This window comes from Juglans microcarpa x Juglans regia, chromosome 6D, assembly GCF_004785595.1.
Source record: "Juglans microcarpa x Juglans regia isolate MS1-56 chromosome 6D, Jm3101_v1.0, whole genome shotgun sequence".
Classification (NCBI taxonomy): Eukaryota; Viridiplantae; Streptophyta; class Magnoliopsida; order Fagales; family Juglandaceae; genus Juglans; species Juglans microcarpa x Juglans regia.
The window spans coordinates 35,201,161-35,220,523 of NC_054604.1; the positions used below are offsets into that span (position 1 = coordinate 35,201,161).

At 35.9% G+C, this 19,363-nt stretch overlaps 1 protein-coding gene across 1 annotated transcript; it reads left to right on the plus strand.

Annotated features, from left to right (window-relative positions):
- Positions 1-2,542: 2,542 nt before the first annotated feature.
- LOC121268796 lies at positions 2,543-3,339 on the plus strand. The gene has a single exon (XM_041173058.1). The coding sequence runs from the start codon at positions 2,786-2,788 to the stop codon at positions 3,119-3,121; it is 336 nt and encodes a 111-aa protein (XP_041028992.1). The 5' UTR covers positions 2,543-2,785; the 3' UTR covers positions 3,122-3,339.
- The last annotated feature ends 16,024 nt before the right edge of the window (positions 3,340-19,363 follow it).

A 19,363-nucleotide genomic window follows, 5' to 3' on the forward strand; every position in this document is an offset into this window, starting at 1 on the left:
TAAAACAAAAATTGGGATCCATATTGCGTAATTTAATCGGAAAATAAAGTGTCAAGTGGCATAAAAAGTCCAATTTGGGACTGATCGACGTTTGTAGGTTCTTGGACACAAGATGGTTGATACCAACAATAATTGCATTTGGTATGCATGGTTCAGAATATTTTGGAATTAAGAATTTATAATTCTTCATAATTTATTCTGCAAAAATAAGGACTTCATGGGTATTGTATTATTTTTTTTTTTACATATAAAAGATAAGTTTAATTATGATTAGTATCAATAAAATTGACGTACTATCATCTTCTCTAAAAAAAAAAAAAGAAATTTATGACTTATAGAAATGGATTGGCATTGGGAATAGAACTGTTATCACCTTCAATTAGAACATCTTTCCTTTGATACTATTGCTTATTTTAAATAGAGTAATATTATACACTACACTCTCATCCTATTTTGATCATACTAAGTAGTATGCGACACATTCATCTCCATTAGATGATAAATAAGCATGCAATAAATGATCATTTAATGGTGATAAATGTGTCATATCATACTTAATGGGATGAAAGTAGGATGATAGTATAGTGTATAGAATTTTCCTTTTAAATATAGACAAGATTAAGGCTATTCCAAAACGAGTAATACTATACACCACATTCTCATCATATTTTGATCATACTAAGTGGTATGTAGCATATTTATTACCATTAGATGATAAAGAAACATGTAATAAATGATTATTTAATAATAATAAATGTGTCACATCATACTTAATGAAATGAAAGTGAAATGATAGTATGGTGTATAGAATTTTCTTTTCAAAACAAGTAGTTATTATATAAAAAAACAAACGCAGATGCAAATGGGCTCAATTTGGCAGATACATTGATATCTAAAGTGGGCCCTTTTGTTTTTTGTTTTAAATAGTAAATATCAAAGGGGGTTTAGATAGCTGGCCCACATAAAATTATTGGCCTCCTCATTTTGTTTTTCTTATTTATCCAGCTTGGAAAATTTACGCGCCTGTATACACACAAGCACAATGGAACAAAAGGAACAAACTGAACAAACTGAACAGTCCCATCTTACGATGCCACAAACGTCATGTTTTTCATCTTAACAATATGTAGTTCTTGAATACTTCATAAAGGAAAATGATAGAGCTATCAAGAGTTGGGTCTCGACATGGGTCTGGACACTTTTTTTTTTTTTTTTTAGTGATTAAAGATGTGTTTTTTAATGATATTATGAATTTTTTTTTTTAAATATTTAAAGATATAAAAAAATCTTTAAAAATAAATAAAAAGATGATTTGGCGTTCTCGAGACCCATATCCTTGGACTACACCCTTGTGTAGCCCTACTCTACTTGATTTTGTTTTTATAAGTAATCCCTACTCTACTTGATAAACGTCCACACATTCTTATCCTTTTTTCGAAATAATTACATTTTTCGTTCATAAGTTATTGCAACTTCTTTGGTATAAATTGACACTTCTGTAAAACGGAACCTAGTGGCGGTTTAGAAGGTATATCGACACTTGTTCTAACAAGCTATCTACTTATGAAGTCGGTGGGTAATATTGATGGGGCCTCAAAGCCCAAAGGGCAACCTGGAGCTTGCTGGCTGTAGTTGTATTATTTGAGATCCTTGTGTCCAGTTTATACATGGATTGATTATCTGTTTATTTAGAGGTTGATACAAATATTTTTTTAGAGATTTTTGCAGTTAAAGTTGGTCTTTCTCTCTGTTACCAGCTTGATTTTTATGTTGTCATTGTTGAATCAGATGCATTGCTGGTAATTAATTGGTATAGAAATAGAAAAAAGTCAGTGCAAATATTTTGAATATTTGGAAAGATATACTTGACTTTGACAAGATTATAAGTTTTGATGTGAGCCATATATACAGAGAAAGTAATGGTGTGGTAGACGCATTAGTTAATCTTCTAGCTTCAAGCTTAGTATTATTCATAAATCTAGTTTACCAAATTTTAGATGAAAATAGTTTTTTTTGTATATTTGTTTTATTTCTGTTATAGATACTTTGGAAGAGTTAATGTAAGTAGTATTTTTTTTCTTCAAATGAAAGGTTTTTACAAGAGTTTTGGTTTTGAAATTTATGTAACTCTCAAAACTCTTACGCCGATTATAAAATGTCACAAAAGATAGTTATTAATAAAATTAAGATACCGTCTCTCTTTTAAAGAAAAAAAAATCAATATAATATACTTTATCTATTATCGACGTATCATGATTTGATTTATAAGAATATTTAATTTAAAAAAATTTATTGCAATCAAATCATTATATGACATTGATGGTAAGTTATCACAATTGATTTGTAAATATAATTTTTGTTTGAGAAATAATTTAGAGGGATCGAGAGACATTTTATTTTGTTTTATAATTTAGAGGGATCGAGCGACATGTCTTGGATCTTTCGTAAATCACATCCCAGTGGCCTGCATGGTGACCCGGTCAGGAAGTGCGGCTTCCATACATTCAAACGCCATTGGACTCCAAGACCATCTTTCTTTCTTCCTTTCTTTCCAAGTCTTTGAACTGGTCAAGCACTCCAAGCTTGCCCAACTTTTCTCAACGAAGAAAGTCCTGTTCTTCCAATCAAAAGTTCCAAATTCGTCACTCATGACATATGCATTCAATTTAAATGACCATAAATTCCGACACCATAAAACTTGAGACTCGAGCATTTCATTACCGACCATTTTCATCTCAAATCTCGCTCAAATCAAAACCGCTTCTTCGATTAGTTCTTCTACAAGATGCAGAGTAGTACTCCTCAAAAACAAGCTACACAAATTCCGGCACAACAAGTACTACCGGCGAGGACGGTGACGGGGAATCGGGGACGTAAGAACAACTATGTCTTAGCATCTCCTAGAGCCGGGCGGTCGGGTTGTACGTGTTCCAACCATCCTGGATCAGTCAGGTGTACCCGGCACGGTTACGCGGTGCCTGAAACGACGTCAAGGAGGCGTTACGGGAGCAAAGAGGTCTTGGTCAGGAGGGCCTTGACGCCACCTACTCGTAGGTTGAGCCTTCGGTGGTGGAATTTCCGGCCAACGCCGAGTCGGCTCTCTAACATGTCTGTGGCTTAACTTGTGTTGATCCTCCTCAGGTTTGACTTGAGATAGATAGTTTGGTTGCAGATATATCCATGCATGATGGTTGCAGAACTTCCGATATGTACCGAAAAGCTTAGAAAGAGAGAGAGAGAGAGAGAGAGAGAGAGAGAAGATTGGGTATTGAAGAGTGTTGTCCTAGACTTTTAACTTCTTTGTAATTATCCAGAGGATTGAAGATATTTCTTTGTTAATATGTTACCTTTTTATGACAAATTATCATCTCCGCCTATCCCAGTATAGTACTCTAGAGGCATATCTCTCTGAATTGTTCTCTTTTCTGCTTATTTTATTAATCGATAAAACCATAGACAGATAAGGATTTAAACACCATGTAGCTAAATCATGATTTCTTTTCAAGTACTCAAGATATTCTCTTTGTAAAGTTAAATATAAAACTATAAAAATAAAAATATGAAACTATATGAGTTTATACGAATTACTGAAGTTTACTTTTCTTTCATGTTGACGTTTAATAATTTTAATCGATCATAATCACAAATAATTTGTTTAATAAAAGAATCGAGTTGAAAATCATTAATTTGGTTGGGATGATCCGAGTGACTTGTCATAGTGATTGAGAATAAATAATGATGGGTCTGTCTTAGAAGCGGTAAAACCATAGTCGAGGAGCCACGAACTTAACTGAGCAAACCACGCTCGTGGTGCTTGCTTAAGCTCATAGATAGCTTTCTCAAGCTTGCAGACGTGGGAGGGCCTAGAGGGATCTACAAATCCTTGTGGTTGCTGTATATAGACAGTATCAGTGAACACACCATGTAGAAAAGCATTTTCAATGTCAATTTGATGCAAGAACCAGCCACGAGAAACAACGATGGATAGAATTAACGAATGGTTGAAGGTTTTACTACGGGGCTGAAGGTGTCATGAAAATCAACACCTGGTTGTTGGTGAAAACCCTTGGTAACAAGACGTGCCTTTCATCTCTCAAAAGAACCATCTGCACAGGTCTTGGTGCGAAAAACCCAAAGGCATCCTAGCACATTCGTGTGAGGTACAGGAGGTACCAAGGTCCATGTGTGATTCTGAATGAGAGCATCGTGCTCCCGACCATGGCTTCCTTCCATTCTTTGTGTTTGACAGCTTCAGAAAAGCTTGATGGATCATCCGGTACACCTGCAGAGATAGTAAAACAATTTCAAGTAGGATATAGTATGGTTCCATCATTAATTCTTCTGGGACGTGAAGAATTTGTATGGGACTGAGTGATGATAGGTGAACGTGGGGGAATAAGAGACGGATTGGGATTGTTCGAAACAGGGGAAGGTTCTGGAGAAATATCAGAGGAACGATGAAGATTACGGGTTCATTGGGCTGGAGTTAGGAGGAGAGGTAGTTGGGTTGTTGTTGATGATAACGGGTGGGCTTTGCGTGCTTGGGTGTGGGCCTAAAATGGAGGGAGTTAGAATTAGTAAAAGGACCGTAAGAGAGGGGGATGATTCAGAGAGAGATTTGGACCGGGTTTTGGACAATGGAAAAGATTTAACCTAAGAAAAGACATGAGATGGACCAGAAATTTAATTTATTAGAGGAATATGGTCGAAGGTTGGGCCAGTATTCACATCCAAACACTTCAAGAAATTTATAGTCGGGTTCTTGATGATAGACGAAAGAGTAGGATGATTTATTGTGTAGAACCGGAGTGGGTAAGAGATTAATTAGAAACACTGCGGTTTCAAAAGCCTCAACCCAATAAGAGAACGGAAGTGAGGAGTGGGCTAAGAGAGCAAGGCCCATTTCTACAATATGACAATGCTTTCATTCAATGAGACCATTTTGTTGGTGAGTGTGAGGGCAAGAAAATCTGTGAGTGATACCGAGTTGATTGCATAAAGGGGTGAGAGGTTTAAATTCACCTCCCCCATCGATTTGCAAGGTAATGAGTTTTGTATTAAATCATCTTTCAATGAATGGTAAAAAATTTGAGAAAATTTGAAGGACATCCGATTTTAACTTTATACGAAAAATCCATGTAAAGCGTGTAAAGGAACCCAAAAATGAAAGATAATATTTATAGCCATTTCTTGAAACATAGAGGGCTAGACCCCATAGGTCAGCACATAACAATTGTAAAGGCTGAGTATAATGGGCCCGTTTTGAAGGAAAATGAAACTAATGACATTTTGCTAAGGGGCAGTCGGAGCACTAGAAAACGAAGTCAATGGGAGATATTGGCAAATGCTTAGACCGCAGAACACTAGAGACCAAGGTTAAGGAGGAGTGCCCAAGTCTTCAGTGCTATTGATCCATGGAGGTTCGTTCACCAATATGAGTTGATGGAGATGGCGAAGTGGATGCAGCAGAAGGAAAATGGTAGAGTCCATCACAGGTTGGGCCAGTGAGGAGGATTTTCTCTATTGCTTTGTCCTTTACACGGAAATGAGTAGAGTGAAATTCAAAATAACATGAGTTGTCAATACAGAATTGAAACACTGAAACTAAATTTTTTTGTGATGGAAGGAACATGCAAAATATTTTTGAGAAGAAAGTTGGATGAATTTAAAGAAAGAGAAGTATCACCAGAATTTTCGATGGAAAATCCATTGTCGTCTCCTACTCTAATGGTTTCACCTCCTACATATGCTTCAGATGATAGATTCAAGTTAGAAAAATCATTTGTAAGATGATGTGTAGCTGCAGAATCTGGATCAATGTTTTGAATACCATACCGGTCAAGGCACTGGAACGAAATATTTCAGTACCGGTACCGTTTAGGGATAGTCAATATATGAATAAATTATATATATATAAATATATATAAATTAAATTCTAAAATAATAGTCTATATATGAATAAATTATATATAAACACATATATATAAATTATAAATAGCCTAGTCTAAATTGGGGGTCAAAAAATAAGCTTGTAATTTGAAAAAATGAAAAAAAAATGAAGGCCAAAATATCGGCCGGTACAGGCCGAAATTGAGACCAAAATGACCGGTTCCGGCCGGTATTTAGGCCTGTACGAAACATATAGGATACCTGTACCGACCCAACGGCCAGTACAGAACATTTTGGTCGTACCGGCCGATATGGTACGAAATTCAAAACACTGATCTGGATACCACAAAGAGTCCGAAGGTTGAGTCTGGGCTGTGTAATTTGCAGAGAAGTTGGTGGGAGCTTCATATTGATACGAGTGGTTGAATCGATGTCGGCATTGAAGTGCGACATGTCCAGCCTTGTTGCACACCTGACAGGTTGGGCGTTGAGCATTGTATTGCTGAGATGAATTGGAGGGATAGGGAGGTCTGCCACCACGACCATTGTAAGGGTAGCGTCCCCTGCTATGCCCTTGTCGTCCTCCTTAATTGGGTCCACTACCATGCTGATCTTTTGAAGTGTAGTTTGCTAATGATTCCAGAGAAGAAGAAATGGGTCGATTGGTATGAGTGAGTCTAGATTCATGGATTAAAAGAAGTTGATAGAGTTCATGAGAGGAGATTGGAGTGGGTCTAGTGGTGATAAAGGTGACAAACAACTCATACGATGGACCAAGTCCATTTAACAGATAGGTAAGAAGGTCTTTATCTGATAAAGGACTTCTAGAAGTGGCAAGAGAGTCTGCAAGGAGACAAACTCTGCCAAAGTAGTTGGAAATGGATTGTTCACCTTGGGACAGATTTGTGAGTTGGAAACGAGTTTGAAAATCTTTGGCATGGGATTGAGATGAGTACATGGACGAGAGAGAAGTCCATAGTTGATGAGCGGTTTTGGAGGAGAGAACATGACCTAAAACAGAGTCCAAAAGAGAGGATAATAGAATGCTAAGGACAAGCTGGTCGGTGCACCTCCAAGAGTGAAAATCAGAGTTGGGTTTTGGGTTAGATTGAGAGAAATCGAGAAGAAATTCCGATGGAGGTTTGGAAGAACCATCAACGAAAGAGAACAGATCATGTCCACGTAGGTAGGCAGAAACTTGAACATTCCATAAGAGATAGTTATCAGTGGAAAGTTTGGTGGAAACAATGTGAGAAAAGCATGGAGTAGCGGAAGAGTGAGGGGAATGGGAGGTAGGCGGATTGTTCGCCATTGAAGCAAAATCGGAATGACTAGTGGTCTGTTGGCTCTGATGCCATGTTAGACGCAGCATGAATTAGTGAAATTCATCTCAGTAGTTTTCTGTATTGATGTACTGGTGTATATATACAAGAGAAAAAGGAATAAAAGTTTGTTAAATGTAACCGTAGAGAATAACAGAAATTCATCGTATTCTACGGTTCCTTTCTATTCTGCTGCACATCATGTGTTTGTGACAAGTTCTCCTCATGTAGCAGAGTCCAAAACAGAGGTATATATCTTAATACTCCATATCCTCATTTTCTCTATTCCCAACTCCATCCCCCTTCTAACGATAGCCTTCCCTCATTCGCTCCTCATTCGCTCCAAACCCGCTCACCAACTCCGCGTCCAACATGCCTTCTCTCTCTACCTGGCCCACCACCAAGCCTTCTTGATAGTCCGTACTTTCTGTACTCTATACAGGGATCACGTCCAGCTCTTCCACCGCGGAGCGTAGTACCCACGACTTCGTTCTCTATTTTTGCTCTCTCTCTCTAAAACTAGGGTCTGGGAAGACTTTGAGACGGGTCCGCATTTTGGTTTCATTTTGGAAGGGGGGAGAACGCTCTGGGTAGATATGGAGTGTAAGGACGCCATGGCTATGAGTCTATGACTGCACTCTGTAGCAGCAGAATGAGTTGGGGAAGCACCGAGCTTAGTCTAACAAATTGTTCTCTGAGTTGCAACGATGGAAGGGAGTGGTTTATGTAGGAAGAGGGAAAACTTCGGTGCATCGCGTTGTATAATATCAGGCCACACTAGATTTGACTTCTTTTCTGCTTCAAGATAGGCCGGTTGGCACGGTAGAAGGTAGACTATTACGGTGCACCGTGACGCAGGTTCCCTCAGTTCCCAAATCTAAATGATGAACATTGTCCACGTGAGAAATGGTGGCTACAAAAATTTCTTTCCTTTGCTCTACTAAAATTGAAAATCCGACAAAACAGAAAACAAAAGTATGAACAAAAAATAAATAAATAATTGAAGTTGACTATGTAAGAAGATAATGTTTCCTTGTACAAGAATCGATAAGTAGAATCACACAAATTAATTTGTAACTGAATATGATAGGCTAGTTTGTAAAGATTTCTATGATAAAGGCATCATACCGGATCATTTATTATAATTCTTTTTTTGCGTCCAAATTTTTTCTATATTTCAATTTATATGTCACAACAGTATAGATGGACTAATGTTAGGTATAAGTTTTCCTAATTTATGAGATATTCTTAGAATAACTTACTACTATTTATTATTTTATTATTATTTTATCATTATTTTTTCACTATTATTCACAAAATACCTCAAAATAGCTCACTACCCAAATGCACTAAACTCATATGCATGAAGAAAAATGATGATTACACTCTAAGTTTTGTATTCATTTGAAATAAAAAATAAAAAATCTATAACTTATATAAAAAAATATATATATTTTTTAATAGCAGACTTTACTTTAAAAAAAAAAAAAAAAAGCATGCGAGACTTATATATTTTACGACTATATATAGCATTACTTTTAAAAGAATGTATTTATTACAACTCTAGAAATACGTAAGGTATATGATTTTTCTACACCTTGTGGTCCAGTTCAAAGGCAAGTGAAGCTTCATATATCTAGTTGGGCATTTGCACGGTTGCACCATTCGTTATGTTTAAAATGCTCAGGTTTTTGTTGGCTTTATTGAAACAAAGCTGCTACGTACAATCGCGGTGGGAAACCGCAGTGCAATCTTTTTGCCACCTCAGATGATTTTAAAAAATATATATATGTAATTCTATTTTTAAATTTACTCTCATATTTCATTAAATACCCTTCGTTTTCCACATATTCACCCATGGGAGGAAGGAAAGAAGCCTCAACAAAGCTTCACTCATCCACGAGAAGGGAAAGAAATCCCCTTGAAGCAAAGCAGAGCCCACGGGAGGGGAATCCATAGTCAAGCAAGCTTCACCCACGGGAGGAAATCTTTTTCGACGGAAACCATCCTCCCTTCCTTTCTCCTTCCTGATTTATTCATATCAAATTTAGGAGTTCAAACCAGAGTTCTGAGTGACTATTAAACCTGAAAGATTTCTTATAAAATCATGTGGAAGAGAGGAATCGACAAAAATGGGAACATGGAAGATAACCAATCAACATACCCTTAGGAAGAGTAAAAACATCTAAATTCTATGATCTATTGTAGAGGTTTATTAAATGAAAAAATTGGATTTTCAACTAATTTAATCTTTGTAGGTTCAGAGTTTAACTCTTGATCTGCAGACAACATCATGAAAAAGATTCGAGTCTTGGTCCAATAAAAGAATTGAGAAAGAGAAAGAGAGAGAGAAATGCAATATGCTGGGTTTGTAGGCAAAATGCAATGTGACTAGATTTGTGGGAGAAATGCAGTTCTGCTACCTCGAGAAGAAGATTTGTTATGAGTTTGAATGAGAGCAAAATGCACTTTTGTTTTGTGGCCGAAATGTAGTGCGACTAGGTTTGTGGGAAAAACAGGTTCTGCTACCTGGGAGAAGACGAGTTGTTGTGCGAAAAAGCTGAAGACTCTAGTTTGAGGTAGAGGAAGAGACGTGCGAAGAAGTTGAAGACTCTGGAAGGTTTTGTTCGTGCAAAAGAAATTTCGAGGGGGAGAAGGGGAACGAAATGGAGAGGGAGAGGAAGGGAAAAATAAAACGGGTGACATGGACACGTAGGTTGCACCAAGCAGTTGTATCTATAATTTTTCTTATTGAAAATGTGGACGAAAAGAGACTTGTTAATAAATAAAAATAATTTTTACAGTCATAAAACGTGTACGTTTAAAACTATATTTAGTATTATTCTAATACTTAGCAAGTAATTAAAAGGGGCCAATTTATCATGCACATTGGACTAAGACTGTTCATCTGGACCCGATTTTTTCACATTTCGGTTACAGTTTTCAGCCTGGGTCCAATCCGAGCCAAAACCCGCATTCTAATAACCGATTTCTTCCAGTTCTGACCCGGGTTTGAAGCTGGGTTTCATAATAAACAACCTATACCACCCAGGTTTGTATAAATTGGAAAAGACGCAAGTTGTAACCCTAAAAGCCGCTTCATCTCTCTCTCTCTCTCTCTCTCTCTCTCTCTCTCGTCTCACACGCTGAAACCGTAGCATCTCTACCGAGCAAAGCTCTATTCCTTAGTACCGATCAAAGAAACACCATCATCCTCGTGACCTCATCATCTTCATCACCGACTCGCCGTCATCCTTTTGACCCCAAGGTTTGTTCTTTGTGATTTGGGTAACAATTGTGTAGAAAATGAAGAACCAAGGAAATACTTCTTTGTAACATTTGTGTAGAAAATGAAATGAAAACAACCCAGAATGGAGTGTGGTACAGAAAATGACAAGGGAAAAAAAAACCCTCAGAGCAACAAGTTGTACTAGTTTTGGCTTGCTTTCTCTGTAACAATTTTTTTAGGATTTTTTCCTTTTATTACTTTGTTAATTTGGTTCTGTTATGATGAAAATGTTTGAAAGGAAGAATCTTTGATAGATTTGGGTTTTTTTTTTTTTTTTTTTTGTTATTTTGTTAAATATGGGTATAAAGTAGATGTTGTTAAACATAGGATTTTTTTTGTTATTTTGCTATCTAAACTCTTTTATATCATTATGCTTTGTTGACGACTGGGTGGAGCACATTCATGAACCATAAGAAATTGGTTGCAAGGGACTCAGTTGTGTTCTTGAGAGCTGAAAATTGTGATATTTGTATCTTTACATTTTCACATGTTTCTCTCTGCCTAACAAAAACTATATACTTAATTTTCTAGTTGCATAGTAAAGATTTCAGGAAAATCATTTGTTATGTAATGAAAATATTTTCTAATGACCCTCACAAGTTTGCCATTGTTCACAATAGTCACTATAATACTACGTATTTTTATAATAATATGTTTAGTATGCCAATAAACAAGCTTGCAAGTAAAAGTTTTCTAGCTTTATATCCTGCATTTTCTCTAATCCTCCATAATAAAGTTTTGCAAATTAAAGTAGAAGTCTTCTCGTGTTCATAACTTTTAAACCCTCTTTATTCTCATCTATTGTAAATTAAAGTAATAAAATATCCTGCATTTACTGTTCCTTTTATTTCATTTACTAGTTATAGAATGATAATAATGATGGGGTTGGTTTCTCATTTCCCGTTCCTTTGTGTAGATGGTTTGGCTAACCTTTTCATGAACTGGGTTAGTTTCTCTTGTGGCTTTGGTACTACCATATTCTCCAATATCTTGCATGCCACAGAGTTGCAGTTTTCGCCTTTATTTTTTGGTTAATTAATGTAGCTTTAAGTCATAGGATTAGGTTTGATATCTTTACTTAAAATATCAACAGGCCTATTAATAATTTGTAATAATTCAGATGATACAATGATTTTGTTTCAACATGTACATACATGCAGATAATCACAAACCTTTATGTTGAATACATCTTGCAGATAAGCTTGGACCAACAATAGTTGTTCTGAGACAGGAAATTCATCAGAATGTTTAAGCATTAACTAGAATGAAAGAATACTCCTTTGAGTTTGGAAAGTCATGCAAGCTTTCCAGCTTTCATTCTCATAGTTGCAATGCTTTATTATCATAAAGATACAAACTAGGTTGCTTTGTTGAGATATTTACTTACTTTTATCTTAGTTATGTTCTGTCTCTTGTGCAAAAACTAAATTCAACTGTAGAGGAATGCATTGCATGAAGCAGATATATTATGTATTGGTGGCTCTATGTTATTTATAAAAAATTAAAAAAAAAAATGTATTGGTGGCTCTATGTTATCCACTTTTGATATGTAATTTCATATATTATAATTTTGTGTTTTGATACTCTAGAGACTAGAGTGCTAGGGATAGAGTCAATAGACTGTAGTACAAAGCTTTCACTTGGTACAATGGTGAATTGACAATGATGGACAATGGACTAGAGTCAAACGTTTTCAATCGGTATAATGGAGAATGGAGATAAGCTATACGTAAACATCAAAAGATTCAAAACATTGAAATTGAAAAAAAAAAAAAAAAAGGGTTTAAAAATACTCAGATTCATCTGGGTTCTAGCCCGATTCTGATCCGGGCTAATTCGGTCCGAGTATATCGGGATTCCCGGGTCAGAACCCAGATGAACAGTCCTGCATTAGACCATATAATATCCACAAATGCAACACGTATGGTTTGTCATAGGCATTTCAAGATACATTGCTCGACAGAACTATGTGATCAATACAAAAAGAACTACATATTTTTCTCTCGAACTACGAAAGAAGCATAAAATCTTCCCTCGAACTACATATTTTTCGACACAATTGGAATCCTAGTCATTCGATCACAACATAAAAAGTACCAAAACGGTGAAACCCATGCGAGTATTATTACTCGAGAATAATACAAAATGGGGCAAAATTAAAACCAAACTGATCCTGAAGAATTTTGTTGGACAAGCAAGGAGTTGTGGCGCGGCCCAGCCTATCTTTGCTAAGAGCATTAGACTGGAGAAAATCACGAAATGGCCCAAATGGTTGGGGAGAGAAATTCGGTTTGGAAATCTATAGATTTTGGAGCAGATAGTCTATCCGCAACATTTTCTTTTGGTTTTGGAACTGACAACAGTAGCCAGATTATCTACCCCTACCAATTTAGGCTTTGTTGATTATATAGTTAAGATGAAATGAGATAAAATATTTTGTTAAAACTAGAATAAAATATTATTATAATATTATTTTTATTTTGTGATTTAAAAAAATTAAATTGTTTATTATATTTTATATAAAAATTTAAAAAAATTGTAATGATTATATAAAATGAGATGAGATAGTACAAATGCATGCAATGTGTCTTTTACTTGATTGTAAAATGTCCACATCACATGCATCAAATAAATTATTGATTTTTTATCTCTTAAATGCTCATCCTTCGGTTGGTCCATCACACACCACACACTGACGTGGGAACCTGGTTTGGTCGCCATATCATTGTTGGAAAAATCTTCCCATTAGCCAACTGTTGGGAGCAGCCAACACACACCTGACGTTTGGACTAAATTCACTAAACGCATTGGACTGAGTTCACTAAATGCACGTCTCTCAACCCTCAGCCTTCTTCGATCTCCTCCTCCAATTTTTCGCCCGAACCTCCTCTGTCTTATTCGATCTCAGCACAATCAAGCCAAGCACAACCACCGATCAGATCCCTCCCCACCACAACCTCAGCCCTCATGAGGAGATCAGTCCCCAAGCCCCTCGGTCCTTAAGTCATTCGACACGAAGCCCTCAGTCCACCGACGCGAAGCCTCTATACCTATCTCTGTCTCTTTCTTTGCCTCTATCCCTTTCATGGTCATCCCTTTCCTTGCTTCCACTCTTCTCACAGTCCCGCTCCCTCCCTCTTTCATTTGCAAAATCATGAGTTCTATCTCTATCTCTATGCCTTTCCCTTTCCCTTTCCCTGTCCCTGTCTGATGCATGTTCCCTTTCCTTGTCTCAGTTTAAAGATTTCCATGGTGTGCTCTCACTTTGGCTTTGGTTGCGATGCCACTTTCTTGTAGCGTCTCAGACATAATTATGTATGTCCCTCCTCTCAAAGGATGTTCTCGTTGCAGCTTCAAAGTACAACGAAGAATATCTTATTAAAATAGCCCTGAGAATGAAACATTAGGAGTTTTGACCTGAATATGTGTTGTGCAATATTTAAGAAAACAAATTACAATGCTTACAACTAAGCACAGATCAAATCAAATGACAATAGTTAAAAAAAACATATTTAAGAGTCATTTAATTTATAATAGAAATTGCTCTAAAAAAAACAAAATTATAATAGAAACTACATAATCAACAAGAGCATCACAAAGAATAGGCTGCTTTCACTGGAACATTTTAAACACCAAATCCAATCCAGTCTTGCAATTTGCAAAGAACCATTAAACAAAGGCTAACAATGACTAAAATAAAAATCTATGATCAATGCTCATCGAAATCCAATTTGTTTTTCTTAGCAAATTGTCAAAATAGAAATAAAAGGCATGAAAGGCAATAGATAAACCTATATATTGCAGAGAATGGTAAACAAAACAATATGAGTGGACAGAGATACACAAATTCAACCATGTTAAATCTTGCCTGCTTACAAAATGAGAGCACTTACTGTTCCTTGAAGAACCGTCGTTAGAATCTAATAACCCATATTCAAATTGTAGCTGTTGTAGACAGATAGCAACCTTCTTCTCAATTTCATCCAAACTTTTGATTCCCCACTCTTCAAGGGATTCACGATGTTCTATCAAGGCTACATCTAGACGTCTCAGCTTTTGTCTGTAGCAACATAAGAATGGTCAAGAACTGTAAACACAGATAGACTACCCAAAAAAAGCAATCTACATAATTCATGGCAAGCAGGGAGCATTAGATAATAGATGTAAATGAACTCATTCACAACCTTTTCTGCATAGCATTCGAAAAACTTCAAATTGGAATATTTAAGCTTCATCACACCTTAAAGGAAAAGAAGACCAAAGGGAAATTCGAAATAATTTTTTACAGGTGCAAGATCTTATCAGAATGTTTTGATAAACCATCTTTTCTTGAAATAATGAAACTATGACTGCACGTTACAGTGGAAATATAATCTTGCCTTTACTCTTTATTCCTTCTAGTGTCGGGCTGTGTTGGGATTCTCGTACCAACTGCAAACTCCATCTCATCAGCGTTACCAGGATCATCACTAGCATTTTCACTGAAGGGGTTGGGGTTTTCGTTGGGGGCGAAATTTGTGAGCTCATTTCTAGGGTGAGAGACCGAAGGGGCTAGGATGAGGGGTGAGGGAGAAATTTTATAGGAGTTCAGGGGTGAGAGACTGGCTTCGTTTGGTAACTAAAATCATCTCAATTCATTTCAATTTATCATTACAATATTTTCAAATTTTAATATAAAATATAATAAACAATTCAACATTTTCAAATCTTAAAATAATAATAATATTAAAAAATAATATTTTAATAATATTTTATCAACTCAACTCAGTTCAACATCTAAATGCAACTTGAAGGGATTGGATTTAGGGGAATCTCGGGTGAGGGGATCTAGTTGGGATGAGGGGTGAGGGTCCGAGAACCATGATATCTACGATGGCAAATGGCCAATGGGATTGAGCATAGTTTCTAACATTTTTATGATAGAAAAATTTTTATTGCAGTCTATTGTGTTCTGTAGCCGCAGCACACCATGTTTAAAAGAAAAAAAAAATTCACATAAAGTGTGCGAAAAGAATACGACTGATGAGCAGAATATCTCTTTTACGATAATAGCATAATTTTTGTTCCTACCTGAAAAAAGAGGCACGATGATCTTAGGTAGTGGTAATAGTTAATTTTTTTTATAACAACCAGAAATATTTTCGAAAATGTTGGAGAACAATTCATTTTCAACTAAAAATATTTTCATATTTTTCTCATTTGAACCTAATTTAAACTCGATTAAACATCCTACATGTCTTACATTTTTAGAATAAAGAGTGATGTAAGATCTCAAATGTTATGATTATATAAACTAAATCTTTCATGTTTTTTCAGTTCCTACGGATAACATTTTTTTAAATTATTGAGAAAACTCCAAAATGAACGGGATGTAAAGAACCTCAACGTATAAGAGTTCTTCAAACGTGATGATGTGTTAAGTGGGGGTTTACACCCTTCATTGACAGGACGATAGGTCACCAAAAGCTGAAAGTCTGCTTTTATGATTCACACTGTTATATTTAAGGTTGTATTTGAATATTAAATTAAGTTAAGATAATAAAATATTATTAATTATTTTTTAATAATATTATTTGAAAATTTAAAAAATTAAATTATTTATTATATTTAAATTTAAAAAAATTATAATGATAAATTAAAATGAATTTGAAATCTAAACTCACCCTAATCAAATATGTTTGTTTTCTCTTTAATTTTTGTTTATATTTTTGCTTGTATTTTTTGGTTGGGATATAATCATTGGGGCAAAATGTCCAATCTCTGAACGCCACAAATCTTTCGACCATTATGTGTCAGAATGCAAGCCTTGATAGAAATACCATTAGAATAGAGTCCGGCTACTTTGTTACACTCGTTCAAGTTGACCGTTTGTTATTTTTTAATTTTTTTTTAATTTTTTTATATTTTTTAATATATTTAAATATTTTTATAAAATTAAAAAAATATTTTAATACACTTAAAATTACTTCTTTAATTATTAATTTTTTAAAAAAAATTACCAAGCAGTCAAATTAAAAGGCAAAATAGTTTTTTCTTTAGAATAGAGCTGTTGTTTGAAGTTTTGGATTAATTGATTGTTTAATTTGCTGGCCTTCTGGAAATGTCAATTCTTGGTTTGTAAGATTTTTTGTTTTTGTTAATTTCATGGCCTTTGGTTTTGGAGATATTGTACGTGATCACTTGAGAGAGAGAGAGAGAGAGAGAGAGCGACGGGAAGGGACGGGCTAGGGCCTGGGTTAGATGAGGCCGGTTACATTCTAAGCTACCTAGATCGTGAAAAATTCTATTTATAAGCTTTATACACCACACATTATTATTTTCGTATTTTTTTATTTTTATTTTTTTACCAAATATATAGTATATAGATGATAAGTAAAATAATTCAATTGTTTTAACAAGAATAAAACAAAAAAAATTAAAAATTTTAAAAAAAATTGTGACGTGTGATGTGTAAGATTTATGAATAAAAATACTTTCTACTATTGGTGGGTGTAAATCATTTCTTAACATTCTAAGCCTCTCTTTTATCAGAAAATAAAGAAACATAAAAAACATAGAATAATAGAAATGCACACAGTGTTCGATAGAATGCCAAAATGAGAGGATTGAAATTTCAAACTCTATTTTTCTTTATTTATTGTTCTACATTTACAAGCAATTCCACATTCTTTTATACACATTTCACAGCAGACCTATACAATACATATGATTATATATCAGAGAATATTTCAAAGGATCTTCTAGACTCAGGCCATGTGTCATGGTGCAATTGGTTGATTGTCAGAGAATATTTCAGAGGAATATAATTCTGTTATTTGCCGAGCATCTAGAGAACATGTTGCTGCTAAGTCTGCAGCACCTTCTTCCTTGAGACTGATTGCCTTAATAGCCTCCCTCGAGTCAAGCGGCACCAATGAAATGGTGAGGTTTGATCGTAACAAGTTGTACCATGCAGTGGATAATGGCTTAGTAAAAATATCTGTTATTTGATCATTAGTGGAGACAAATGCAACTTTAAGAGCCTTAGCAGCTACTCAGTCACGTACAAAGTGATAATCAAGTTCTACTTGCTTGGTGCGAGAGTGTAAAATAGGATTAATTGAAAGGTAAGTCGCACCAAGATTATCACACCATAAAGTGGGAGGATCCGATAAAAAAATGCCAAGTTCACTTAGTAAAGATTGTAGCCAAAGAAGTTCACAAGTTGTATTAGCCACAGCTTTGTATTCAACCTCAGTTGATGAACGGGCAATGGTTGGTTTTTTTTTTATCCCCAAGCTATAAGGTGAGAACCAAAGTACACACAGAATCCTCCAGTGGACTTACGTCATTAGGGCATCCAGCCCAGTCAGCATAAGAGAAGGCAGATAGTGAAAATGAAGAAGAAACAGAAAATTTTATACCAAAATTGTTTGTCAAACCGCAGATATCTAAAGATGCGTTTTACTGCTTGCCAGTGAGATATTTTAGGACAATGCATATATTGGCAGACTTTGTTCACTACAAAGAAAATATCTGGATGAGTAAACACTAGATATTGTAGACTACCAACAATACTGCGATAGAGATGAGGGTCTTCAAATGAGGACCCTTCGAAAGCACATAATTTTACAGATGTGGACAAAGGAGTAGACACTGGTTTAGCATTATGCATGTTTGTCCGTTTCAGCAAATCAGAGATATATTTAGATTAGGACAAAGACAAACCATTAGAATCACGTGTAACTTCTATCCTTAACCCTCTTGCTGATGAAACCCTTTAGCCACAAGACGTGCCTTGCGACGCTCAAGGGTACTATCAGCATGACGTTTAGTTTTTAGAACCCACTTTGAACTGAGAAGGTTGTAAGAAGAAGAATACGGAATCAAGTCCCACGTTTGGTTCTGAAGTAAGGCTTGAAATTCAATAGACATCGCCTCCCTCCATTCGGAATACTTAGATGCCTCGGTAAAGGAATTAGGTTCCTCATGTATGAGTATTGAAGAAGACATTGAGAGAGGGAGTGAAGATTTGGATTTGGGCCAAGAAATTGTACCGTTGGTAAGGAGAAGGGGTCGATGGACTTGGTTTTTTGAACGAGTTTGCATGGAATGTATGGATGGCTGAAGAAGACATGGAGAGACCTTGTGGGATTAAGGAGGCGACTGTAGAGGATGTGTCGAAGAATAGGAAGATAAAAACCTAGAGGTGGAAGATGAAGTATATGGGCTGGATGCTATCTGAGATAAAGAGGAAGAATTCGGACAATGGGCCTCAGATTGTGGAGTGGCCTCAGATGGACTTATGGACCTAGGTGTTGCGAGGGGTTAAGACAAGATAAAATGATGAGCCTGCTGTGATCTGTTGGTGACAAAGGGAACTGAAGATGATGCTAATGGGCTGGGCACAGCAAACGGAAAGATGTCCTCGCGGAAGATAACATCCCTGGACAAGTAGACACAACCCGTGGAAATATTAAGACAATTATAGCCTTTGTGGTCTGGGTTATAGCCCATAAAAATACAAGGTTTGGACCGAAGGTCTAATTTATGTCTATTAAAATGACGTAAATTAGGCCAACATAGGCAACCAAAAGTATGCATAAAATTATAATCTGGAGGAGTTTTAAAAATAGCCTAAAAGGGAGAGATATTTTGCAAAATTGGGGTAGGCATGCAATTGATAAGAAAAACTGCCGTTTGAAAAGCTTCGGCCCAATATTTTTGAGGAACGAAAGCATGAGCTAAAAGGGCAAGACCGGTTTCAATAATGTGCCGGTGTCGTCTTTCTGAGGATGAGAATATGGACAAGTGACTCTATGTTTTATGCCAAGAGTTTGGAGAATTTTGTAGAGGGGCCGAAACTCTCCTTCCCAGTCCAACT